General features: G+C 50.7%; 2 protein-coding genes, 1 long non-coding RNA gene and 1 other non-coding gene across 5 annotated transcripts; 2 read left to right on the top strand and 2 right to left on the bottom strand.

Moving 5' to 3' along the window:
* Positions 1 to 106: 106 nt before the first annotated feature.
* CUNH17orf53 (chromosome unknown C17orf53 homolog) lies at positions 107 to 12,855 on the top strand. The gene is made up of 10 exons (XM_014458779.2): positions 107 to 309; positions 1,224 to 1,274; positions 4,402 to 5,547; positions 6,987 to 7,070; positions 8,040 to 8,180; positions 8,699 to 8,807; positions 8,945 to 9,030; positions 9,385 to 9,510; positions 10,865 to 10,982; positions 12,209 to 12,855. The coding sequence occupies exons 1-10, from the start codon at positions 307 to 309 to the stop codon at positions 12,298 to 12,300; spliced, it is 1,956 nt and encodes a 651-aa protein (XP_014314265.1). The 5' UTR covers positions 107 to 306; the 3' UTR covers positions 12,301 to 12,855.
* On the bottom strand, positions 1,114 to 26,781 carry LOC111826738. Of its 2 annotated transcripts, XR_002830113.1 has the most exons (5): positions 26,715 to 26,781; positions 23,679 to 23,835; positions 11,044 to 11,135; positions 1,542 to 1,643; positions 1,114 to 1,248 (listed from the first exon to the last, which is right to left on the bottom strand). It is a non-coding gene; the product is annotated as an uncharacterized LOC111826738 (long non-coding RNA). The 2 variants fall into 2 exon arrangements; XR_002830112.1 differs by lacking the exon at positions 26,715 to 26,781 and having other exon boundaries at positions 23,679 to 24,136.
* On the bottom strand, positions 13,737 to 13,863 carry LOC111826757. The gene has a single exon (XR_002830137.1). It is a non-coding gene; the product is annotated as a small nucleolar RNA SNORA25 (small nucleolar RNA).
* ASB16 (ankyrin repeat and SOCS box containing 16) lies at positions 17,110 to 23,679 on the top strand. Its single transcript, XM_006092278.3, is given in 7 exon segments — positions 17,110 to 17,472; positions 19,468 to 19,658; positions 19,660 to 19,736; positions 21,872 to 22,070; positions 22,072 to 22,365; positions 22,720 to 22,821; positions 23,343 to 23,679. Coding segments are annotated over 7 exon segments (1,350 nt in total). The 5' UTR covers positions 17,110 to 17,171; the 3' UTR covers positions 23,529 to 23,679.
* Positions 26,782 to 26,975: the final 194 nt, after the last annotated feature.

The following is a 26,975-nucleotide window of genomic DNA, read 5'->3' as shown; positions in this document are numbered from 1 at the left end:
CCGGGGCGGAAGACTGGCGGATGTAGGGCCTTTGTGTCGGCGGGATAAAATAGGCCCGCCCCTTTAAGAGGGCGGAGACGCAGGAGTGGCGGCGGCTTCGAATGCGACCTAGGGCTCGGGCCCTCACCTTCCCGGCGACCCAGTCTTGGCACCGGCCCGGGTCGCAGAGACCTCTCCGATCTCGCCCCGGAGATACTGTCACCCGGACTCCGACCCTCCAGCCCCGGGCCACGCCCGAGGCCCCGGCGACCACTGAATTGGGGCCTGTCCGGCTAACCCTTTGGCGGAAGCGCACCCGCCGTCGCCATGGTAATGCCGTGCCTCGGGGCTCTGGGTCCGGGGCCCAACAGCTGCCCTTCAGGCTCCAGCCCCTCCACTGGGCGAGCTGCAGGGCCGGTTTAGGGTTTGGGTGAGAACTAGGTGAGGTCGGGAAGCCTGGGTTGGGCATGGACGCGCCCGGAGACCCTGGGAAGGCGCTCTCTGCACCCGCCGCCCTCTGGGCCTCAGTTTCCCTCCCGTGGCCTTCCAGCTCTTCTTCTTCTTCCTGCTCATCCTTCCCGATGCGCTCAAATGTCGCGCCTCATGAGCCTGACCCTCTTCCCCCAACCCGTCCCCTCTGATCCTTGGACCCTTGGGGGCAGGCACAGCCCTTGGCTCTGAGTTTGACACACATCGCAGAGCCAGCCGCTGCAGCCCTGCTGCCTAGAAAGCAGGAACTGTGGCCTGGGGCATCCCACCTTCCTGGGACCCTGGCCTTTGGACATGGGATCAGATAGAAGGAAACACTGGCTTGGCTTTCAGACAAAAAGGTCCCTCTGCTAGGCATGTTTGGATTTACGGTTGTGTCTTATGTGTGACAAAGGTTGCTCAGGCCAGACCTTTGGGATGTTGCAAAATCCTCAGGCCCATGTGTGCAGTGCTGAGTCTAAAGCACGACCCATGCTTCCTTTGGCAGCCTTTCCTTTGCCTCTTCCCCTTCCAAGATTAATGCAGATGGACCCGAGTGGGTTGTTTTATGGAGAGAGGATTTGAAATCATCTAAGTCTCCAAGTAAATCCCATCTCTTCTCATCCCTTATTCCTCCCCCAACACTAGCAAAACAAACAAACCAAAAACAGTACACCTGATGGTCTTGTTAGAATTGGGAAGAAGCAGAGTGAGGACAGAATGTACTTGCAAATGGCATTTCTCCTCCAACCTCAATTGCTTTGTTTTCCTTTCAGGCATGCGGTTTGCAGAAGCTGTTTGCTGTGGAAGAGGAGTTTGAAGACGAGGTAAGGAAATGTTGGTGAACAGAGGAGGTCTTAAGATGTAAATACCCAGGGACATATGTAATACTTTCAACAATAAAGATAAATTAATAAAAAGATGTAAACACCAGGCTCAGAACATTTTGAAACAACCTGCCCCCATCTCCTTTTACTTGATACATACATTGATTTTTGTCTGTGAAAGACTGGGGAATAATGCGAAATGTAAACAACTTATTTAACTGTCTTAGAAAGAAAAAGCCAGAGAGGTGAGCTCTCTGATGGTCATACCTGTAAATTATAAGGGCCCCTGCCTGGAAGCTGTGTCTGTAGATGATTTGACTCCCCTTCTTTGTTTTTTCTTTTTCAATCCTCTCCAAAGGACATGCTTTTCTGTTGATTTTAGAGAAAGAGGAAGGGAGAGGAAGAGAGAGAGAGAAACATTGATGTGAGGGAGGAACATCAATCAGTTGCCTCCCATTTACTCCTGGACTGACAATTAAACCCGAAACCTGGGTATGTGCCCTGACTGGGAATCAAACCCGCAAACCTTCGGTGCACAAAACAACGCTCCAACCAACTGAGTCATATGGCCAGGGCTGGTTCATCTTCTTGACGACATGCTTGAAGTGGGAAGAAAGTTGATGGAAGAGCCAGACACAGCACAGCTATTGGACGGCAGGAGGCCTGGTGTCACCAACCGGCCTTCATTCTCTGGCCTTCCATTTTCTCTTCTGCAGCATGCGAGGCAGTCTGCCTCACATGTTCTTTCCATCCCTCTCTCCTCAGAAGATAGGGATTAGACTAGATCTGAAGCCGGCACATTAGAATCACCCCTGTGGGGGCCCTGTTACACACCAATTAAATCAGAATTTTCTGGGATGGACCCAGGCAGGGGTATTTCTAACCTCCGGTTGCAGCCAGAGACTACTGAACTAGTGACCTCCATAGCTCTCTTCCCACTCAGAGCCAAAGGATATAGTTTCATTTGGGAGGCCTAAAATTTCTATCTCAAATCCTTTTCACAGAGAAGTAGGACTTAAGTGAGTAAAGCCCAGAAAGGTAAATTAACCTGCTTAAGAATAAAGCACCAACAGCCAGGATGAGGTCTTGGCCCCTGACTCGAGTCTTAACATACATGGAAATGACTAAACTACGTTTATAGAATAAAATTATTCTATTTTATTAATGACAAGCCATTCAAACCTACTTTTTGTGTCCCAGCGCTTTGCTTTAAAAATCACATTTAGAATTTGTCCAGATGTCAAGTTTGTGCTGAGTACGATAGTGAATGCTGCATCAGGGACCTTTCTGGCAGCCCAACACCATACTCGCATTCCTCGGAGGCTTTTGGACCATGAGGTTCGAAGGGGGAAAATAATCTTTGTCAGACCTCTTCAAAATCAGTCCAGCCTGGCTAGTGTGGCTTAGTGGATTGAGCCTTCTCATGCACCAAGAGGTCACCGGTTCAATTCCTGCTCAGGGCACATGTCTGGGTTTTGGGCTAGATCCCCAGTTGGGGGTGTATAGGAGGCAACCAATCGATGTTTCTATCTCTCTTAAAAACACACACACAATTTTATTTTTTTTTTATTTTTTTTTTTTTAAATATATTTTATTGATTTTTTACAGAGAGGAAGAGAGAGGGATAGAGAGTCCAGCCTGGCTAGTGTGGCTTAGTGGATTGAGCCTTCTCATGCACCAAGAGGTCACCGGTTCAATTCCTGCTCAGGGCACATGTCTGGGTTTTGGGCTAGATCCCCAGTTGGGGGTGTATAGGAGGCAACCAATCGATGAGCCAAACCGGTTTCGGCACACACACACAATTTTAAAAAAGATCATTCATTGAGGCCCTATGACATAGTGACAAGGGCACATATAGGTTCTAGTTGTGGTTCTGTGAAGTTACTTAACCTCTCTAAGTCTTAGTTTCTGCTTCCAAAAACCAGGACTAATAACAGTACCTATTCATAGGGCCAATGTGAGAATTCATTGAAAAACTTCTGGTAAAATATTTACATGGTACCTGACACCTAGTGAGGTTTCAAATGTTAGATATTTTTATTATCACTTGGGGACTTGACTGTTATTTTTACAAATAATTCAAAATTTCCAGCTTTGTCAAGAAGATGCGTCCTTGTCTTTGTCTTTTAGCTTTAGAGATGTGTGATTACAGAAAAGGTGACTGTTAAATTGACCCTTTTGAGTCTTACCGGGTGATGGTAGGGCTCCTAAGCCGGTAGTGAAATTAAGAGTGAAGAACTCTGACAACTCAAGTTTCTGATCCATGACCAGATCCTTTTCCCCTTCCCAAGGCAGATAACATCACATCTGAAAGTGAGGTCTTCCTGGGAAAAGAGATCCATCAACCTCCAAGGTCATCAGTATTTTACTGCTACAATAATTCTAATGTTATTAATATTATTGTTAAACCCTAAGGTAGTGGTGTTGGAGTATGCTAATACACAAAGCAGGAAAAAACCTATCTCTAGCCCAGACAATCCAGTGTGGCAGCAGGGGGTGGGGGCGGCAATCAGCAGTTCTGACTCAAAAACACCCTCGGAACAGGTCTGTTGCTCTTGAAGATGTCAATCTCACCTTGCTTCCCAACTGGACCTTGCTTCCCAACTGGAACCCATACTTAATTTAACTTGCCTGTAAAGCTATATTTACCTGCTGCCTATTAGGCCGTGTGTGTGTGTGTGTGTGTGTGTGTGTGTGTGTGTGCGCGCGCGCGCGCGCGCGGTGGGGTAAGGACAAGCAGCATGACCAGCTGGACAGATCCCTATTTCACAGGCTGGATAGCAGAAAGCTAGACTCCTTGTGACCTTGGGGGATTTGTTTGACTCGTTGGTGCCCTAGTATATTTACTTCTGCTGCTCCCCCAACTGCCACCACTGCCCACCCCCCACTTCCCAACGCCCACTCAAGATTGACTAAAGCTACTTGAAGACTTAGCCTGTGAATGTTTCTGGTAGAAGCCTGGAGGTAGTGGGCTCAAGGGCAAGATCAAGCGTGGTGAGAGACTCCACCATTGCCTTTCATGCTTTGGGTTCTTGCTTTTGTGTAGCTGCACATATATACACACCACGTGCCTTAGCAGTAAAAGCAGAGCGTTTCTTGATTTCTCACTGTCTCTGCTTCTTTGTAGGATTTCCTGTCTGCTGTGGAAGACGCAGAGAACCAATTTGCTGGCTCAGGGCCTGTGAATGCTGGGTGCCTCCGACCTGCCTCTTCCAGGCCACAGGACACTGTGCAGGCACGGTGTTCTGGGCAGCTGCCCTCATGCCCCACTGCTTCCTCAGAGCCTCTGGACCTACCAGCCCTGGGACTCCGCCTTCCTACCTCCGGCAGGGGTGCCGCTTCCACAGGAACAGCCCTCCTAAGGCCTGTCTCCACTTCCAGCAACTGGACTGGCAGTCAGAGAAGAGTGACACTGACAGAAGTGCTCAAAGAACCAGCAAGACCACAGTCCTCAGCCTCCCACCCCCTTACCTTTGAGAGCAAGCAGCCGGTGATTGGTGGCTTTGAGGGACCTGAGCAAGATGAATTTGATAAGGTCCTGGCAAGCATGGAACTGGAAGGGCCTGGCATGGAGCTGGAACTTGGAGTTAACAGTGAGGCAACAGGAATCCTGCCCACTGGGCAGCAGGAAGACTCAATATTGACTAAAAAGGCTCGGGTAGCTGCTCTGAGTAGATCTTGCCAAAAGGGCCCCATGCCTGCCACCCACATAACTGGTATCACATCAGCCCAGGGTCAGCCTCCAGATCCTGCCGTCTACTGTAGGACTCCACAGCCCCACTTGAGGACGGGTGCCATGGGCAACCTGCCTACCCCAACTGCCTCGACACTTCCTGCTCAGCAAACCCACTGGGAAGTCTGCCCCAAAGCTTCCCCAGTTCGAGGACCCCAGCCTCTCCAAGCTACTGGGAGGCCTGTTCAGAGCAGCCCTCAAAATCGTGTCCCCAGTCAGCCATTCCAATCTCCAAATGCCCACTTAAGTGGCAAACCTAATTTTCTACGAACTCCCAACTCAAGCTGTTCTACTCTCTCAAGGACTGGCTCTGGATTTTTCCCTCGGGGGCCCTTACAACCCCGAGCTCCACTGTCTTCAATTGAGTCTCCTGTCAGCACCCCCAAGGGTCCCCAAGCAGCTCTGCAGACACCCATAGTCACCAACCACCTGGTACAGCTGGTCACTGCAGCCAACCGGACACCCCAGCAGCCCACGCGCACTACCACCCGAGCCAAAACACGCCGCTTCCCTGGCCCAGCAGGGATCCTGCCTCACCAAGTGAGTGACAGCTTCTCTCTGGCAGAAGCCAGAGCCATCCAGGATGTTGGGGGGAAGGAGAGCAAAGGAGAGAAGCAGAGTTGCAGCACTGTCCAGTCTCAGAATATCTTCACTCCTGGGGGAGGGAAGGAAGGAAGGAAGGGGGGGGAGCTTCAAATCTGTGGCAGAATCAAAAGAAGTGGGAAGGAAGAATTGAATGCTTGAAAAACCACACATGATAAGGGTGCTTAAGGCTCTGAGAACTTCACAATTTTCTTTTTAAAAATATTTTTATTAATTTCCGAGAGGAAGGGAGAGGGAGAGATAGAAATATCAATGGTGAGAGAGAATCATTGATTGCCTCCTGCATGCTCCACACTACACTAGGGATCGAGCCCACAACCCCGCATATGCCCTGACCTGGAATTGAACTGTGACCTCCTGGTTCATAGGTCGGCCACTGAGCCACGGCAGCTGGGTGAGAACTTCACAGTTTTCATGTTTGTTGAGTAACTGCTGTTTGCTAGCACTGAGAAAGGAATATTCCCTCACTTACATTTGCTAAGTTGGGCAATTTGCTTGGAACTCAGAATGCAGATTAAAATAGAAATGGTTCCTGTCCTGCAGAGCTTCTTCTAGGAGAAGAAAAAAATGCAAACAAACAATTATACATAAAATGCACAGTGTGAGTAGAGGTCATTCTCTGGGTACTAAGAGAGACTGGGTTCCTTGGGCCTTCTGAGTGGGCTTTGGATGGACAAGCAGGTTAACGGGTGTGTGTCAGAAGGCTGGGCTCGGGGACATTTCAGTGGGAAGACAGGAGGCATGAGAGCAGGATGCTCTCAGGGAGCCATGGAACAGTCACTGTGCCTGGCGTGTGGGATCCACGTGCGGAAGCTGGGGCTGTGCTGAGAGTTTGGATCAGCAGTGGTGGGGGGACAGGACCCCTCAAACTAGTCTTGAATCAGATCCTAGACCATTGGACTCCGAGGATCTGGTCTGGTCATGGTAGGCGCACCCCTTTCCTGTCATTTTAAAGGTGTTGGAAACAGTTCCTACCTGTTAGTTTCTCTTTCCTAGCACTTTAAGAGAAATCCAAGGAGGCCATATGCATTCCTCCTGGGCGGGAAATCTGCAGGGAAGGATTAGGTCCCTGAGAAGGGAGTTGGGGAAAGCTGTCCTTTTGCATATCACTGGCCTCTCTATTCAGGTCCTCGCCCCCTCCAGGAAGCTCTGGGTTTTGCTCCTGGGCCAGCTCCATCTTCCTCACATTCCCAAAACTATCCCCAAAGCGTCTTTTCTGAGCTGCCAGTGAGGCTCCTGAGACTTTGTTAGGAGAGACGTAATATGTGTTAATTGTCCCTGATAGTTTCCTGAACTCATTATGTAACCCAGACAGGAAGCTCCGCTTGTAAAGAACAGCTGCTGAGCTTGCTCTCACCTCCTCTCTCCCCGTGCAGTTCAGTGGGAAAAATCTGGAGGAGATCATGGTTTCCACGCCCCAGACTCCGACTCATGGTGCTCTGGCTAAATTCCGGACAGAGGTAACTAATTCTGTGCAAATGTTAACTTCTGGGGCATCATTTAAGGGTGAGGGACATCCCTGCATCTTTCAGGAGTTGAGAATCAGAGTTGATGCTGCGAGGCCTTCCCCTGGGGTCACACACGGAAGGGGAGTTGGGAAAGGCAGTTTGGGGAGGTGGCAATTTTACTGGCATAGTGAAGCCTGTCCTGATGCCAACCGGGTGAGAACCGATGCCATGAGCCAGCTTTCCCCATCTACGAAGAAAGGCCAGCTCACGCCATCTTTTCTCGGGAGAAGCATGAGTAAATATTAGGAAATTGTATCTCAGGAACACTTCTCAGGTTTCTGAGAATTAAGCTGAGAGGGATCTGCCTTCATCTTGCCTTTGGTAGGTGAGACTCAGCCTCCCTCCTTCCTAGCATTTTGGTTGACCTGCTCTGCCCTCAGACTTACTTTGCTTCTCATTCTCTATGGTAGTTTTTCTCTTTACTGCAGCTCCACAGATCAACCAGCCCATTTCAGATCCAAAGCAGTAAATACGCATCTGAATCAAAGCATTTTTTTATTAAGAAGGCTAATTGTTAAAGCCAGAGGCATCCCAAATAAAATATGACGGGTTTCAGAATGCTGAGGCACTCTGCAAGCCTATAAATGTATGTGGGGGTTCTCTAGCCCTGAGACTTTTCCAGTCTGATACAAGAGACAAACATGGATAGCCTTTTGCTTCAATATAATTAAAGTCAGGATCTGATTTAATATAAAAGAAAAGAAAGAGTGCCTCTGCTATTGCTTCTAAGTATGATATTATTGTGATATACAAGATTTCACATACCATTATCTGACCTTAGAGATAGACAAAAGAAGACACTGTGGCCACCACGCTACAGGGAACTTGCCCTTTCTCTTCCCCCCTCCATCCTGTCTCAACTGAGGTCTGTAGCAAGGTGGACCCATTCATGCAGGCTCCCCCTCTGCTTTATGGTGGCAGATTGTTACTAGTTCCCAGACATCCGTGGAAGAGGATTTCGGGCGAGGGCCCTGGCTCACCATGAAATCTGCTCTGGGCCTGGATGAGAGAGACCCCACCTGCTTCCTCTGTACCTACAGCATCGTCATGGTGCTGCGGAAGGTAAGGTCCTGGGTGCTGAGACCAAAAGGAAGACCTGTTTGTCTTTTTCACCAACCTGCCCTGTTCCACCTTACGAAGGGGCTTCTGTTTGCGCCCTCCTACCAGGCCTTTTTCTGAATGGCAGCATGAAGTCCCTTCAGTTGTTGTCTTTCATTCACCTACCTTCCCACTGTTATCACAGTATTGGGCACAGGCAGAAGGAGAGAGTGCATTAGGGGCATGTCTCTGCACAGTCAGGCCCTGGATGGGGGGAGTAAGCACACTGCTCCCCAGAGGTCAAGGGTCACATGCAGACACATGTTAGTACATGTGCTAACATATCCTTGCCTGTGGCCTAACATGCCAGAGGGAGATGAAATGAGCCCTTTAAACTGCTGCTTTGCCCTCCACAAGGGAAGATCATCACCACACCTGTATTCTGTCCCCTCCCCCCGCCACCCTCCAGTTTGCCCTGGCACACTTGGGAATCTTACAACTGGGACGTGGCTGGCTCAGCAAATACCTCTCCTTGCAACCAGGCAGCCCTGAAGCAGCTTCCCAGGAACAAGGTCCCCAACATGGCAGTGATGATCAAGTCCCTGACTCGGAGCACGATGGACGCCAGTGCGGTGTTCAAGGACCCCACGGGTGAGGAGTTAGGTCCCGGGAGTGTCTCCATTTGTAGATGAGAACATTGAAGTAGTGAGCAGCCCACTTCCCAGCCAGGGCCCAACCAGTCTCTGTGCTGCCCTTGACCCTGAGACTGATGGGCCATGCCTTTGCAGGAGAGATGCAGGGCACGGTGCATAGGCTGCTGCTTGAGACCCGCCAGAATGAGCTGAAGCCTGGCTCGGTGCTGCTGCTAAAGCAGGTATGGGAGCTGTTCGCCACCCCTCCTGCCCTGCAGGAGGCCCCCGAGCTGTCTGTGTGGCTCTCTTCCCTCCCAGTACCTAGGCAAGGAGTTACTGGACTGGTGCTGACCCTGGCTTACTGGAGCTGAGTAAAGACACAACCCCATTCTTTGGGGGTGGATGGGATGGGGTTTGTGCTGTTGGGGGAGGAGGGTGTGGTAAGTGGTTCTACTCTGACATCAGGGCTGGGGCAGGATGATTTGTGTGATCTTCATGCAAAGACTAAGAAGGGAGAAACAAGTGGGGACCAGGTGGCCATCTGGCAGCATCTAGTGCTTCATCAGGGCACTGACCTTCCTCTTCCTTGACTCCAGATTGGAGTGTTTTCTCCTTCGCTCCGAAACCACTACCTCAATGTGACGCCCAACAACCTGGTCCATATTTACAGCCCAGATTCTGGGGATGGCAACTTCCTCAGGTCATCTCAGCCCTTCCCCAAGGTAAGAAGAGCGGGATGGAATGGGGACTGGTAGAGCCACTTTCTGCCTGGGTCTTCTGATTTCTTCCCCTCCACCCTGAGCTGAAGAGATGCCTTTGGGGACAGGGCCATCTCTTCCCGTCCCTGATCCAGCTGCCTGCCAGATGGCACAGTAACAGGACCTAGAAGAATAGCTGGCTTCTTAGTGATCCCTGAGAGACTTGAACATTGGAGAGGCCGGAGTCACTTGAGAACTGACAAGTTGAGGGTCCATGACGGGAGGGGTAGGGTGGCCTCAGTAAGTGACTGAGGGTCAGATCTACTGCAGGTGGCAGTGCAGAGAACAGTGAGCTACAAGTGGCCTGTCCGGTGAGCCAGCACTTGCTCTGCATCTTCCCTTTGCTAAGTGTGGGGATACCCACACAGAACTCAGGTGGGGACACCCCTTTGGGAACTGAGGGAGACTGAGCTTCCAGACGACTCTACTCCAGGGTGTGAACAGAGCCCGGCCTTGACTTGGCACAGCGTCTCCTCTGTGGCCACTCCCACCCTTCCTGGGATCCTGGGCTGGTGTCACGGCCTGGCCCAGGGTCAGGAGACCTGGGTCATGTCCCCACTCTGCTGGCAATTTGTAATGTGACCTTGGCAAGTCCTAGCTTCTCCCCTGCTGTTGCTTCATCTATAAAACGAGTGGGTTAGAATCAGTGGCTTTTAGACAAGTTACACCCTTAGTTCTAACTTGCAACTTCCATTTCCCTCATCTTTCTATTTAACCTTCCACCTCGCTCCAAAAAAATCTTTATTTTTCTTTTAAATTTAAAGTCATCAATACTCATTGAAAAAAATTGAAATGGTACAGAATAAAGCAAAACATGAAATTTAACCTCTCCACTCCCATTCCCCAGAGCTAACCATGGTTAATGATTTAGTTACAAATTTTAATTACCTATCCATATATTAGCTAGTTTGGGGATTAACAGCTAATTCTTAATCCCAGGCTAACTCCTCAACATATTTCTGAATGACCCCTTTACTTTCTGCTCCAGTTATATAGATTCCCTAAAATATCAGATAAAAATAGAATTAGGTTCAGGGCGCATGAGGCCATATTAAATTTTATTGACTATTAAAAAAAATAGAATTAGGAAAGAAAATCAGCCAGAAAGGTTTTTTGTTTCTGTTTTGTGTCTTTAATTATCTGCTGCTTTGGATGTCTGGTGTTTCAGAATGGGCATGGGTGACTGACCCCTGTCACAGTCCTTTGTCCCATCTTTCCTAAGCCCCACCTATTCCTTTGAGGTTGTCTGGGTGCAGATAGTACTAACCAGGGGGGTTTCAGGGGCTCGGGCATTGGTAACCAGACCCTGTGTCCCCAGGAGCCAGGCAGCTTCCATGGCAGCCTTCAGCATGAGACTGCAAAGCCTGGGAAAGACCTCAGAGCAGCACAGAACCCAGAGGCAGGGGCATTCCCGCAAGAAGTACCCCCGGAAGCAGGTAAGACAAGCAGCCCCCCCGGGAACAGAAGAAATTCTCCTATTCCTCTTGAATTGCTTACCAAATTCTTCTGGCTGCATCTTGTTCCTCCCATTAATCTTTGGATCTTATGGAATCTTACAGAAATCAGATGTGGTGCCTTCTCTGGCAAACCTGGAGGCCACAAAATAATTAAAAGTGTGATAGGGGCCACACAGAGCAAGTGGAGTGTTACCCACTGGTCACCCCCCGTTCCCAGGCCACGTACTATTAGCCACAAGGAGGAGGTGGGCTGACACCATCCTTGTGCCAGACCACAGAGGCAGGTTTCCCCACTCTGACTAAGCTTAGAGGCTTTCCGGGCAGTGCTGAGGAGTCAGACATCCATGTGGTTAGGGTGGAACCAGGATACAGATCTGAGAGGTCCAAACACAGATGTCTTAGTGGGAGCCCAGCTTGCTCCTTTGGCGGCAGCATCACCCAGGTGAAGCCAGCACAGTCCAGATCTGGTCCTTCGCTTTTTCATTCCATAAATTTAACGCTGTCTGTCCCTGGAGTTCATGGGATTCTGGGTAGGTATCGCCACATTCACCAAATTCACAGTAGACCAATGGATAAACCACAAAGCCCATTTATTTATAGCCTATGAAAAAGTATTCCTTATACTGGAAACTTCTCTGGAAACTTGCACTCTATCCTTGTAAGTAAGCTTGATGACAGACCAAACCATCATCAGAAGGTTTCTGGGGTCATGGAATAAGAGTGAGGAGGTTGCCTGTAGAAGCCCTAACTGGTTTGGCTCAGTGGATAGAGCGTCGGCCTGCGGACTGAAGGGTCCCAGGTTCGATTCCGGTCAAGGGCATGTACCTGGGTTGCGGGCACATCCCCAGTAAGGAGTGTGCAGGAGGCAGCTGATCGATGCTTCTCTCTCATCAATGTTTCTAACTCTCTATCCCTCTCCCTTCCTCTCTGTAAAAAATCAATAAAATATATGTTAAAAAAAAAAAAAGGAATCACTGAGGCCCAAGGGGAGCCTTTTTCTCAGCAGGATGGGCTCCTGCCTCTTGTCATTTGTGAGTATGTGGGGAACAGAGGGAAGATGGAGGTCAGGTCAGCCCTAGGCCTACTGGCCCAGACACCACTGCCCAGGGAGAACCACCTCCTAACTGTGCTGCCAGGTCCGGGCCCTCCTAAATGGCAAGAACCTTGGACTTGTCCATCTTCCCATCCTCTGCATCCCCCTGCAGATGACCTGGACGGACTCCTGAGTGAGCTCCCTGAGGACTTCTTCTGTGGAACTGGTACCTGGGACTGCCCGAAGGCAGGGCACCCGCCATGAGCAGGCGGCCTCTGAGCATCAGGCACGGCTCTGGTGTCTGATCATGCCCAAGGGAGAGGAAGACCAGCATGATCGGAGATTGGCAAAGCTCGGGACTTCTGCGGTTGCTCCCACCTGGATGCCTTCCCCGAGAACACCCTTGTCCCTTGGAATCTGCACTGTCGTCACTTTGGGTCTTCGTGGGCATCCCAGAACCCGGCCCAAGACTGGCTTTCCTGCCCTGCCGTCTGCCAAGCCCTGGGCGCATCGTTGTGCTCCTGCCAACAGGGAAGGTGTGTCGCCCTCCCACCTCATCTTGACTTTGCAGGACGTTGGATCTGGTTGGTCCCTTTACTCCTTAGTCCCTGTACAGCTGAGGAGCTGGGAGGAGCCCCACCACAGCCGTGGCGCTCTGTCCCTGTGGACAGGGAAGGAGCACACTCAGACTTCCCTCTGCTTTGTCTCTGGAGGCCTGTAGCCGCCCAGCTTACCTGTGGCCAAGGTTCACAGGTGCGGGGCAAGGGGCGTGGCTATGGTATCTTGTTCTGAAATAAAGCAGCTGCCTGTTTCACCTGCCTCTCTCCTTTCCATCCTCACTGCTCCTTGCCCTGTTCACTCTGCCAGTGGTGCTTTGACCAAGCAGAGCTAGGCTACTCGTTTTCTCTTTTTTTTTAATAAACTTTTTCTTTTGGACAGTTTTAGATTTATAGAATCATTGCAAAGATATGACAGGGAGTTCCCATAATACCCCACACCCAGTTTCTCGTCTTATTATCATCAGATATTAGTATGGTAGCTTTGTCCCAAAGAACCAGTACTGATACATCATTATTAACTGAAGTCCATACGTTATTCAGATTTACTCCATTTTCTCCTGATGTCCTGTCTCTGTTCCAGGTTCCCACATTACATTTAGTCATCATGTCTCTTTAGGCCCAGGGTGGGGAACGTCTGGCCCTGAGGCCCTCGAAATCCTTTGGTCTGGCCCTGCCAAGGCATTAGGGGTGAGTTAATTAAATGTTTGACCAAACATAGCAGGCTAATTTTTAAGTTGATAATTCTGTATGGCCCAGGAATGATGTTATAAATATCCAAGTGGCCCTCGGCAGAAGAAAGGTTCCCTACCCCTGCTCTAGGCTCTTCTTGGCTGTGGCTGTCTTAGACTTTCCTTGTTTTATGGCCTTGACAGCTTTGAGGAGAGCGGCTCAGGCATGTTATAGGGTGTAAAGTTACCCTGCTTCCTTCTCCCTCTCCATACTGTCCTCTTTGGAAGGAAGTCAGTGTGCAGTCCACACACAAGGCATGAGGACTCATACTTTTCCTCCTTAAGGGAAGAGTATTCATATAGATTATTTGGAATTCTTCTGCATGGGTGATTGGCCTATTCTCCCTTTTTCTTTTAAACTTGGAAAACATTTATTTTCCCGCATCAGTAATCATTGATATGAGCAGCTAAATTTTATATCTCCTCAGGAAAACATAGCACTATTGAGTGTCTGTTACATCCTGTGGAGAACTTAAATCTTAGGTCACAGCGTTAAGAGTTCCTGGTTTGGGTCCCATAAGCTCTTTTTGAAATGACCTATCCCTCATTTTTTATTCATTCATTTATATCAGTATGGACTCATGGGTATTTATTCTATGCTTTGGGTTATAACCTAATACTACTATATTTTGTCAAGCAACTCTTGGTCACTGTAGCTTCTCTATACCACCTTTTAGACCAGAGTTGCACAAGGAACATGGGTGCGGTGTAAAAGGTCTAATGGTACCAAGTTGCCAACTTTGTTTTCTTTTCCTGGAAAAAAAGGGAAGAAAGGATGATTCTCTCAACTCATGGATGAGGGGGTGTGGGTTAAAGACCCCACTTTGGCCCGGCCAGTGTGGCTCAGTAGTTGACCATCATGACCAGGTTGTGGGCTCGATCCCCAGTAGGGGGTGTGCAGGAGGCAGCTAATCAACGATTCTCTCTTATTGATGTTTCTATCGCCCTCTCTGAAATCAATAAAAATATATATTTTTAAAAAATACCTCAGTTTGACCACCAGCCTCCCCAGTTTCCACCTGTCTCCACTAAGCAGCTGAGTCAGGGACCTCTCCTGGGCTCACTGCTGTTCTGGGGGGAGGTGTTAATCTCCCTTTTCCCTAAGGGGCTGATCCCATGGATCCCCCCTCAAGCCTGAAGTGAACAAGTGCTTTAAGAACTCCATGCTCAGCTAGCTGCTGATTGCAATGGGGCCCTGTTCTGGAAGGCTTTTGTGTTCTAAGCCCAGGAGCAAGAAAGGACTAAGCCACCAGCACCCTTGCCCCTTCGCACCCCCATTTGGTCCTCCTACCTGCACGTCTTTCTCTTCTACCCACTGCTAACTCCCCAGCTCTGCCTTTGTAGCTTAGATCTGTGGCCTTCATGCACCTAAACTACCCCCTACCCCTGGCTGCAGTGCCCTTCCCCATTCAGCCCCCTACCGCTCACAGGCCTGGCTGATGTCCTGGTTTCTCTTGGTGTGCTTCATCTCCCCACCGGTTCTGAGCTCCAAGAAGGCAGGCTGGGTGTCCCGTCACCTGGCACTGCTCCTGCCAGTAGAACTGGGCTCCCTGTGAGCTCATGTGTGGGTTGAAGTATAGGTCTCGGGAAGTTAACCTTAAGGACAATTTTTCTGCCCTTAGGAAGTTAAGGTGAAGGACAGGAGACAGACACATGGTGTCTCTGGGGACTGAGCTGTAGCCAGAGCACCTCCAGGCCTGCGTGACAAGAAGGTCGCAGAGAGGCTGGGAAGGTCAGCACAATCGTGGGCCCCACAGGCCACGACGGTTGTGCACCTCACAAGGGAGGGGACGCCCACCCCACCTTGGCCCCTCTTGGCCCCACCTGGCCTTGCCAACTCCCAACCCTGGGAACCCAGCTGTGGGTGCTCAGTCCAGGCCGTTGGTGGGGCAATTAAAACACTGAATGGGTTCCAACAGGGTTAATCACGGCTGTGTTTATAGAGGCGCCTTTCTCTGAGGATCGCTAAGCCCTCGCTGTGCATGATCTCATTCCTCCCCTGGGATCCCTCACTCTGGAATACCACCAAGAAGCTGGGGCCAGAGTGGGTGGACAGCAGGGTAAAGGCAGTGCCGGAAACAGCCCCGGCTGCTGCCACCCACTTGGGCAGGCTGATGAGTGTTTGCTCTGGCAGAGAACAGGGGCCCTCAGTCAATGCACTACACAGAAGAAGCCAGCCTGCTATGTGCCAAGTGCCCTAAACACCATGTCAAGACCTACTGTGTGCCAGGCCCTGCTGGGACCAGAAACCTAACTGGATAAATTCCGAGCCTCCTCTGGAGCCCACATCCAGCACGGCAGACGGGCGTCTACAGTGCACTGGGACAGGTGCTTCACCAAGTGCGTGGATTGGGAGTGGCTGGAACCGGAGGAGTGGGGGACCTACCATCACATACAGAGATGTCCCCCAGAGCAGGTGACCTTTGAGGTGGACTTTAAGGAAAGAGTCAGAAGAGAATTCCAAGAAGAGGGATGTCAGGGGAGGGTGAGGAGCAGGATGAGAATGCCGTGTGGTGTGAGGCCAGACGCAGGAACAGGGGCTTAGTTGGAGACGGGAGGTGCTAGAAGTCAGCAGAAGTTTTCAAGCTAGGAATTAACCGTTTTAGTTAGTGCATTCCATCCGGGCAGCGAAGCAGAGGGGTGGTGGTCAGAGGAAGACGCACCTGGTAGGAGGCTGGGCTGGCCCAGGTTAAAGACATGGAGATGGTGACTGACCATGTGGGGATGGGAGCTGGAACTCCTTTGTGTGAGGGGACCAGGGAGAGGAAGAGTCAGAGATGACTGAGCAAGGGCTGCTGCCGAACCAGGGAGGGGAGGCAGTGCAGGGGCAGAGGAGCCGGAAGGAGCCTACAGTGCCGAGGAGGCAGACTAGCCACGGCAGCCAAGGCAGGTTGGGGCTAGGCCAGCCCGCCTGCAGCTGCGCTGCTGAGGAGCCCTTCTGATGCAGGGACTGGCACCCCTCCTGCCTCCCCTTGCCTGGCTTTGCCACCGCATCAGCGAATGTTATTTCAAGGCCTCAGTCCTCCCCCTAGAGGCTCCGGGAAGCAGAGCAACTTTCTCCTGAGAGTGAATAGGTTCCTGGCTTACAGGTGTCATTGGTCTGGAGCCCCCAGAGTTGCAAGGTCAAGCCCTTGGCCCTTAGGCAGGCATGTGAGCCCTTTCAGGAGCTGGGGTGAGGTGGGGTGGGGTGGGGGGACTCACTGAAGGTAGTTTCTATAGACCAGGGGTCCTGAAACTACGGCCCGCGGGCCACATGCAAATACAAATATTGTATTTGTTCCCGTTTTGTTTTTTTTACTTCAAAATAAAATACGTGCAGTGTGCATAGGAATTTGTTCATAGTTTTTTTTTTAAACTATAGTCCGGCCCTCCAACGGTCTGAGGGACAGTGAACTGGCCCCCTGTTTAAAAAGTTTGAGGACCCCTGCTATAGACCATGTTGTCCCTGCTACGAGGGTGGGGAGAGGCTCACAACTGTCTTCGCTGTCACCTCAGACCTTGCCAACCCAAGGTGCTCACTCCTAAGAGATGGGAGGATGTGGACCCTGGGGTGCAGGGATGGCCTTGTTTGAGGGCCTGCTGCCCAATTGGAGGGTATCAGCAGGGGCAGGGGCAGGGGCAGGGGCTGGCCCTACCCCGGGGTGGGTGAGGGGTTGGCCCAACACCTCTGCACCAGGATCAGGACTCTGGGCAAACCGTGTTTACCAGAGATCCCAGGGTCTATTTATAGTCTCAGCTGCTGCGCTCTCTGGGCCACGGGGGAGGGGGCAGGGTGGCTCCTCACAGCAAGGGTGGTAGTCACTGGGCTCTGCCCACCTGCCGCTAACCAGACCCCAGGCCCCTTCCCATGGCAGAAGGGACCTTCCCCTTTACCTCTGCCACGCTGCGCGCTCTCCGCCTGCAGCGGGAGTGGCTGGAGTGGGAGGACAGGCGCAGGGCAGCAGCCCAGCTCTGCCGGAGCCAAAGGTGCCCCCCAAGTTCTCTGGCCCGACTCACTAGGCCTCGCCGCTCCTGCCGAGACCCAGCGGTCCACAATGCCCTGTTCTCCGGCAACCTGCAACAGGTCCAAGCCCTGTTCCAAGACGAAGATGCCGCCAACATGATTGTGGAGACTGAGAGCAACCAGCTGGCCTGGTCGCCTGAACAGGGTAGGGAGCAGCAGGTGTGGGCAGAAGAGGAGGAAGAGGGAAGTGGTGGGGGTGGGGAGAGGGGGGACCGTCTCAGCCCCAACCCCTCCCTCCAGACCATGAACTATGCTATCCTTTCCCACTGCCCATTCCAGTTCCCTGCTAAACAGCAATGAGGCATGGTTAGTGGTTTGTATGTTTTATCAAAATTAGTTATATTAACATATTACATAAGAATACAATATATTCTTATGCAATTTTTATGAATATATATTCACACACGAATCTTTTTCTTCCACAGAATGAAATTATAATCCACATGCTATTTTTAACCTGATGTTTTCATATAACATGTCAATAACCATAAGTCAACATAATATGTTATACAGGGGCATAAATTCTCCTGTATGGGGATGCCATGATTTATATAACTAGCCCCCAAATAGATTGGAGAGATTGGGTTCCTTTTTTTAAAATATGTTTTTAATGATTTTTAAAAATATATTTTATTGACTTCAGAGAGGAAGAGAGAGGGAGAGAGAGAAAGAAACATCAATGATGAGAGAGAATCATTGATTGGCCGCCTCCTGCATGTCCCCTACTGGGGATTGAGCTCACAACCGGGAATCGAACGGTGACCTTCGGTTCATAGGTCAATGCTTAACCACTGAGTCACACCAGCCGGGCTGGGTTCCTTTTTGTAAAGACTATTTTAAATAGCAATATGATGAACATCTTTGTGTACTTGCCAGCTGATTTTCAAGCGAGATCAGGATCTATTCTGACCAGAGAGTTTGTCCCCTGTAAACCAAATACCTCAATTGAAATTGCCCTGTTTGAGTGACAAGAGATTGCCTCCATCCTGGCCGGGTAGCTCAGTTGGTTAGAACCTCATCCCCATATGCCAATATTTTGGGTTCAATCCCCAGTCAGGGCACATACAAGAATAAACCAATGAATGCATAAATAAATGGAAAACAAATTGATGTTTCTCTCAAGAAATAAAGAATGGAAAGAAGGAAGGAAGGAAGGAAGGAAGGAAGGAAGGAAGGAAGGAAGGAAGGAAGGGAGGGAGGAAGGAAGGAAGGAAGTTGAAATAAAAAAAAAGAGATTGCCTCCAACCCCACCCATGGATTTGTGGTTCAAAATCCTTGGCGAGCATATGTTCTCACAGTCACCACAGGCTCCAAATTCCTGTTTGGCTTCAACTAATAGAGATGTGACCCTGCCCAGGGCATCCCTGTCTCATCCTGCAGCATGTCCATCATCCCTCAAATGGGACTTGGCCTTATTTAAATTCTAATAATAAATAAGGCATGCTCTATCCAAGCGTTGGGAAACCCAGGACTTACTTCACCATAATCCATAATAACTTACTGTTGGGTATTAGGCATCTATGTCCTTTAGACAAGTCCTTGGCCATTTCTACAATTGGATCCAACACCAGTCCCATGAACAAACTCTCCCCACTCTTCCTTTCCCCATCCCCACCTCTCCCTCTCCCCTCCCCCTCCCCCCTTGCTTCTACCCTCACTTTCATGCCCACCATCCCCCCCCCCCCCAGAAGTGTCCCAGAACTCCAAACCCGTGGCTCCTTCAGCTCTGCTCACTGGCCACCCCCAGGCTCAGCTCCAGGACCTCCTGTTCATAACTCCCCCATCCCCAACGCCAGAGCCCCAAGTGAACCAAAAGAGGCAAGAACTCCATCAGCAGCTCAAAGACCCAGATGTTCCCTTCACAGAACTCACCCTCCTTAGTTGCCCTTATGGTTTTAAAGAGCAATTATTTTTTTTCTATGACACACATACTCTGCTTTGTTACAGACTGACAAATTGTTCTAAAAGGCTGTTCTGATTTACTCCCAAATCAGGGCTTGAGTGAGCCCCTCTCCACAGGTACAACCTGGCACAGAGCTTGTCCTCAGCCAGGGGTAGAGCAGGAAAACTAGCATCAGCTGTTTACCACCGCCTGCCCTGCTTTCGGGTCTCACCCCCCCAATATGTCTGCTCTCCACAGGGTTCTGGGTACTGACCCCCAAGACCAAGCAGACAGTGCCCCTCACTATTGCTGCGGCCCGAGGCTATACCGACTGTGCCCGCCACCTCATCCGGCAGGGAGCTGAGCTGGATGCCCGGGTTGGGGGCCGGGCTGCCTTGCACGAGGCATGTGCCCAAGCCCACTCGGACTGTGTGCGGCTGCTGCTGACCTTTCGGTGCCAAAGCCAATGTGTTGTCTGAGGAAGGCACAACCCCCTTGCACCTCTGTACAGCGCCTGAGTCCTTACAGTAGGTGCTCAGGGTTTGGGATGGTTTGGGGAGGGTGTGTGTGTGTGTGTGTGAAGCTCAAGGCCTGGAAAAAGGGGAAGCACCTCATATACGTATGTCCTCACAACAACCTAGGAGACAGGTCTCATTCTACAGGTGAGAAAACTGAGCCTCCAAAAGGTTTAGTGACTTGTCCAGGATCACATCAGCTAAGCCCTGAAGGCAAAAGCCCTGTTGCTTTTTGGGACAACCCTGTTCCAACTACAGTCTCTTATTCCTTGTGAACCCACTGTAGCCAAATTCTGAGCTGTTTTGAGGTAGGCATCAAGAAAGATCTAGCCCTGGCCAGTTTGGCTCAGCGGACAGGGCATCGGCCTGTGGACTGAAGGGTCCCGGATTCAATTCTGGTCAAGGGCACATGCCCGGGTTGTGGGCTCGATCTCCAGTTGGGGGCATGCAGGAGGCAGCTGATCAATGATTCTCTCTCATCACTGATGTTTCTATCTCTCTCCCTCTCCCTTCCTCTCTGAAATTAATTTAAAAAAAAACAACAACAAACTCAAGGGCTCCTAGGAGACACTCTATGGCCCACATGCTGGGAACCTCTCTCCTGCTTAGCTCTAGATCAGTGATGGATCCAGAGCGATCCAAATTCTCCCGCTCTTTCTTGAGTTCTTATGGGCACGTGGTACACTTTCCAGCAGACTTTATCCTTTTAAAAGAAATGAAAATAGTTTCACTTACTGAAATCCTACTGAGTGAGCTTTTCAGTGTTAAATTTAGTATTTGGAAACAAAATTTAGCCCATGATTAAATTTACCGAGGAAATAAATTCAGTAGTTATGGATGACTGGCTGCTACTCAACTCTTGGTCACTGAGCATGTGCCTACTGAGCATGTGCACTGACAGAGAGCTGAAATCTGGGGGAAGGACACTTGGTCATCAGGGTTTCATTGGAGTTGATGGATCTGCTCCTGAGTTCCAGTGGTTTCCATTCAGGCTTTTAAATTCTAAATTACTCTTAGAGTAGTTTCATCATTAATTTTGTTTGTTGTGTATTTGGTTTACCCCACGGTGGTTGATAATGAATATTTGCCTGTACGGTGTTCTGGCCTATAATTTTTTCCAGGAACTAGAAGACTGAAAAATGTGCGCTTCCTAAAATCTGCTTTTTGTTGTCTGGTTCTGTTTGCTTGTTTGTTTTTAAATATATTTTCATTGATTTCAGAGAGGAAGGGAGAGGGAGAGAGAGATAGAGGCATCAATGATGAGAGAGAATCATTGATCGAGCCCACAACCTGGGCATGTGCCCTGACCGGGAATCGAACCGTGACCACCTAGTTTATAGGTTGACAGTTAACCATTGAGCCACACAGGCCGGGCTAGCAGTGGTTCTCAACCTTCCTAATGCTGGGACCCTTTAATACAGTTCCTCATGTTGTGGTGACCCCCAACCATAAAATTATTTTCGTTGCTACTTCATAACTGTAATTTTGCTACTGTTATGAATCGATTGTAATGTAAATATCTGATATGCAGGATGTATTTTCAGGGGTCGTGACCCACAGATTGAGAACCGCTGCTTAGAGGAGTGTGGGGTAGGTGGGTCCCCAAGTGCCTTCTTTTGTTGGAGTGGGTGTGGCTGGTCTGGAAGGGTGGTCTTCAGGTTGGGAGGCAGGAAGAAAATATTAGGGTTTCTACTTTTTCTTTTGGACTCACACTCATTAATTTTCTGTGTTTCATAGTGTACACAGCCGTGGGTTTTCCATTTTGTTATGTGTGCTCTACACTCACAAATGACTCAGAACCAGGCCTTGAGCTCCCGGTGGGACTGGGGAGTCAGGTTAGACTTAGAGGGACTGTTGAGGCAGTGAGTACCGGATCCCAGGTAGCCACTAGCGTGCTGTGTCCTTGGCTGCACTGAGTTCTTTCTGGGCTGGTTTTTCACGTGAAAACTGAAGACGTGCCTGGTGACGTCCATGGGCCTTCCAGCTCTTCCGTCTGTCAGGGGCCCCCTGTGGGTCTGACGGTGGACACCAGGTTCACCTTCAGGTGCAGGGGGTGGGAAGAAAGGGGGTAAGGGATGACAGAGGGGTTCTCAGGCCAGGCCTTGGCCCCTCAGGATTTGCCTTGGTGCCTTGTGCCCTGCCCCCAGGTGCGCTAAGCTGCTGCTGGAGGCAGGAGCTACTGTCAATGCGGCTGCGAGGGACAGCGAGATGACACCCCTGCATGTGGCGGCGGCCCGCGGCCTGGAGGAGCACGTGGCTCTCTACTTGGCGCATGGAGCCGACGTGGGGCTGCGCACCAGCCAGGGTGAGACGGCGCTGAACGCTGCTTGCGCGGGGGCCGAGGGCCCCCGGCAATGGCCGGAGGCACCAGGCTGTGGCGCGCCAGCTCCTGGAAGCTGGGGCTGATGCCCGTGCGGCCGGGCGCAAGCGCCACACACCCCTGCACAACGCCTGTGCCAACGGCTGCGGGGCCCTGGCCGAGCTCCTGCTGCGCCACGGGGCCTGCGCTGGAGTCTCCAACGCAGCGGGCCACACGCCCATGGACTGCGTGCTGCAGGCAGTCCAGGACACCCCCAACTGGGAGCCCGAGGTCCTCTTCGGGGCACTGCTGGACTACGGGGCCCAGCCAGTGCACCCTGAGGTGCGTAGGGAGAGCCTGTGAAGGGAGGGTCCAGTTGGGTGGGGGGATTGTGCCTGTGGACTTGCCCCACGCAGCGGAAGAGAGGGGGCCCAGAGACTGCGAGCCACCTTTTGTGGCCAGAGGTCTGTCCCCATCTTGGAAAAGACCAGTGGGGGCTATGGGGGAAGTTGTGCAAAGGAGAAAAGAGGTCCCAAGGAAGCTAGCTGGGGCCAGGAGGTTGTGGAGCAACCTTGAGGGCAAGGTGAACTGCGCATGGGAAAGTATGAGGAGAGACTCCGACCGTAGTCTCTGGATTTGGATCTGCCCCTGGCTGGGAGAGGCATGGTGCCCCTGAGTCCCTCTTTTGATTCCTAGATGCTGAAACACTGTGCCAACCTCCCTCGGGCACTAGAAGTCCTACTTAATGCCTACCCTTGTGTCCCATCCTGTGATACCTGGGTGGAGGAGCTGTGGCAGGTATGTCCACCCCAGGGGCACAGATCCATCCTGGACTCGGGGGGGGGGGGGGAGATGGAAAGAAAGGTTGGGCCCTAGGCCTATCCCTCCAGAATGGGAATCCGGAGGGAGGGTCAGGAGGGCCCCTGGGCTGGAGGAGGACAGGCAGAGTGAAACCCCTGAATTCTAGGTTCCCTCTACCCGCTAGCAGCTCAGAGCAACCTCTCATTCCACACCCCTCTCCAGCCTCTCTCTCACCTGCATCAGCACAGACATTTCTTAGGCATCTCTGACTCAATGTGCACCGTGCCAGCACCTTTGGAGTGGGGATGGGTGCAGACGTGGCGGAGTCAGGGCTCAGCAGTGTGGTCCCAACTCCCATGATTCCTGCAGGGCCTCTCCAGCTCTGAATCTGAGTCCTTCAGGATGCACCAAATTTTACATGTTGCAAAATCCTAGAGCCCTACCACTAGGTAGCCCCCAGTGGGAAGGGCAGAATTAAGGGCATTGGGCCATCTGACCCTGTTCCACTCATGGCCTAGGAGCATGAAGCCTTCTACAGCTCGGCCCTGGCCATGGTGAACCAGCCGAGGCGGCTGCAGCACCTGGCCCGGCTGGCTGTGCGTGCTCAGTTGGGCAACCGCTGCCGACAGGCTGCCGACCGCCTCCCCCTGCCCCAGCTCCTCAGGGACTACCTGCTGCTGCGTGTGGAGGGACGCATCCAGTGAGCACCAGGCCAGGCTGCCCCCACAGCTGGTCCTGCTTTCTCCATCCATCGTACTCCCCCCGCCCCAACCCTGGACGACCAGACCCTGGGCCTCTGTTTATACTCCACCTCCCTCCACTGACTCCTTGAGACAACTGCTGACCAACCTTACCTGAGCTTCAGCTCCTCTCTTTGAGGGAAAGGTCTGCAGACTCAGACCGCAGCCATCTCATCCTCTTGGCCTAAGTGGATGATGCCTCAAGCCCGGAGGTGGTGATTGTTGTTGTAACCCCTCATCTTCTGCCACCGATGTATCTGAAATCAGTTTCCTATAAAGAATGATAGACTGCTGCTAGTTGTACTGCCTCTGCCCAAATTGTCATTTGAAGGGAAGACCTCACTGGACTTGAAACCCATGCTCTTGAAATTCTGTGTTCCCAGGTGTTCCCCCTCCTTGACATACCCTTCCCACCTTTGTTTTTCTTCCCCTGATTGAAGCTGATATCCTCAAGACAACTCAATAGCACTGTTTGATCAACCTAGCAGGTAGCCTTCCTTGGTATCATATCTATTTTAAAATATATATATTTTTATTGATTTCAGAAAGGAAGAAAGAGGGAAAGAGAGAAATAAACATCAATGATAAGAGAGAATCATTAATCAGCTGCCTCCTGCACACCCCACAATGGAGAGCAAGTCCGTGACCCAGGCATATGTCCTGACCGGGAATCAAGCCATGACCTCCTGGTTCATAGGTTGATGCTCAACCACTGAGCCAAACTGGCCGGTGGTATCATACCTATTTAAGAGCCTGTGTCTGCCTCAAGTAGACTTGAACAGGTATTTCAGTAAATGGTTTTTGGAGGAATAGATACATGATGCCTGGGACCGATTTATGGCTGCATTGTGCTCTCCCCCCACACCCCCCAGGGATGCATCGTGTCTTAAACAGTGGTCACCACACTTGTGATCTCTGAGGGTCTGTGACCAGAGGACCAGCCACCAGCTGTCCCCCCCCTCTCTCACTTCCTCCTCTGGTTCCAGAGTCAAATGTACCACCATCTTTAAGAGGAAGCTTTCCAAGCCAAGCTAGTTTTTATGAACGCAAATAAATGATTTGTGCACAGTACCCATGTGTGAATGTTGTTAGGCTGAAATGAGACTGAGCTACCTATCACTCCATGTTTGTTTCCCCCACTTTGTCCTCTTCCATGGTTCCCAAATTTTCTGCACTGAGCAGCTGTTACTCTTGTGATAGCAAAAAGAGCATAAGAACAACACAAGACCCCATCCCAGCCCCTGAGCCTAAAGTACCCACTGTGGGAGGGAACTGAGGAGGGGCCCTGGGATCCCCAGTGCCATTCCCATTTGGAGTCATGTGGTAAAGACAAGTCAGGAGTCCTAGAGTTGGCTTCCTGCAGCGGTTGCCCAGGCTCCTCTCCTCTGTGGAGTTGTATCCGCAGAGATGCCCTTTGACCAACACAAAGACAGCCTTTTACCTCCTTATGTAGAGCAGTAGAGCAACAATCTTTCCTTTCTTGACATTTTCACAGAGCCAAAGGCCCAAGAGGAGAGAGTGAAATCCTCTTTAGTCCTGGGCCCACGCTAGGAGCCTCCTTCTAAGGGTAGGATGCTGAGTTGTCCACCCTCTCACAGCAGGCTGTCCCCACTGAGCTCAGCTTTTCCTGTTATATCTACAACTACAAGATATCTGTTTAAATAAAACAAAAGAGCCCTAACGGGTTTGGCTCAGTGGATAGAGCGTCGACCTGTGGACTGAAGGGTCCCAGGTTCGATTCCAGTCAAGGGCATGTACCTGGGTTGTGGGCACATCCCCAGTAGGGGGTGTGCAGGAGGCAGCTGATTGATGTTTCTCTCTCATTGATATTTCTGACTCTCTATCCCTCTCCCTTCCTCGCTGTAAAAAATCAATAAAATATATTTTAAAAAATAAATAAAATGAAAGACACATGTGAATATGTATATTATTTAGGGGTAGGGCAAAAGCACAAAAGAAAAGATTAATATATATGGATACAGACAAAGCTTAATGAAAACACCAAGTCATAAATACAACTAAAAGGCAAAATATTGGAAAATGTACTACAGCTAAAAGATTTTATTCCCTTGATCTGTGAGAGAAAGAAAAACATCTGTTTTATTACCAGTGTTGATGTGGTGTCTCTATAGTGCCTAGCAGAGAGTGAACACTCAAATATCTGTTAAGTAAATGAATGATACTCAATATCATCAGCGATCAGGGAAGTGCAAATTAAAACAGTAATATGATACTCCACTAGGTTGGGGGAAAATTTTTTTCTAATGGCGGGAGTATTTTTAAAAAATATTTTTTTATTTCTGAGAGGAAGGGAGAGGGAGAGATCAGCTGCCTCATGCACGCCCCCTACTGGGATGGAGCCCGCAACCACAACTGAGAGAGAAACATCGATCAGCTGCCTCCTGCACATCTCCACTGGGGACGTGCCCGCAACCAAGGTACATGCCCCTGACCGGAATCGAACCTGGGACCTTTCAGTCCGCAAGCCGACGCTCTATCCACTGAGCCAAACCGGGTTCCGGCAAGCGGCGGGAGTATTTTTAAAAAATATTTTTTTATTTCTGAGAGGAAGGGAGAGGGAGAGATCAGCTGCCTCATGCACGCCCCCTACTGGGATGGAGCCCGCAACCACAACTGGGACATGTACTTTGGGAATCAAACTGTGACCTCCTGGTTCATAGATTGAAGATCAACCATTGAGCCACACAGATGGGCCATTTTCTATTTTTTGATCCAAATGCTAGTTCCACCAGTGTGTTCTGTTGGCGAAAATTACCTGAGCTCTTCGCTTATGATTTTGCCCCTGTTCGCATTATTTATACTTTAATAAATTGTTCACCAGAAAACAAAAAACCCCAGCAGATCTTTAGAAAAAAATTTAATTGCAAAAATCTGGGTAAGTTCTTGGAAGCTGAACCTTTTCTTGGGCTCCCGCATTTCTTATGTTCTAAACCTCCCCTGAATCTGTGTCTTCTTTGAAATGCTTTCTTGCATAATTTACCCAAGTCCCACGCTACCTGAGGCCGCATTCTCGGAGCACCGGATAGTAACTGATCTCCCTGTTTGTCTCCCGATTAGCCCTGAATTGTTGGAACTCAGAGAGACCAGACCTTACCGATCCCGCTAACCCGGAACAGTAATAAATCCTACCAGACAGGGAGGCTAGGAGCAGGGCCGGAAGAACAAGATTGGAAAGAGGGAAGTGCTGCTCGGTTCCGCCCAGCGGTGCCAGCCTGCTCAATCTGCCAGACCCGAAACCACGCCCCCGATCAAGCACCGCCCCCAACTCCCTCCTGACCCCACCCCTCAACCCAGGGCTCCTCGGACCCCGCCCACTAGGCGTGGCCCTGCCTCGGGAGGGCCAAGATCCCGCTAACAATGACTCCGCCCCTCCTTCCGCTGAGAAACCTG

This window comes from Myotis lucifugus, unplaced genomic scaffold, assembly GCF_000147115.1.
Source record: "Myotis lucifugus unplaced genomic scaffold, Myoluc2.0 scaffold_100, whole genome shotgun sequence".
In the NCBI taxonomy this organism is placed as follows: domain Eukaryota; kingdom Metazoa; phylum Chordata; class Mammalia; order Chiroptera; family Vespertilionidae; genus Myotis; species Myotis lucifugus.
This window is presented reverse-complemented; position numbering and strand designations above follow the sequence as displayed.

Bases quoted from the DNA above. Each gene is read 5' to 3' on its own strand.
- CUNH17orf53 (XM_014458779.2), top strand. The intron at 8,181-8,698 runs GTAAGGTCCTGG...CCTTGCAACCAG, and splicing joins TCGTCATGGTGCTGCGGAAG to GCAGCCCTGAAGCAGCTTCC. The intron at 8,808-8,944 runs GTGAGGAGTTAG...ATGCCTTTGCAG, and splicing joins GGTGTTCAAGGACCCCACGG to GAGAGATGCAGGGCACGGTG.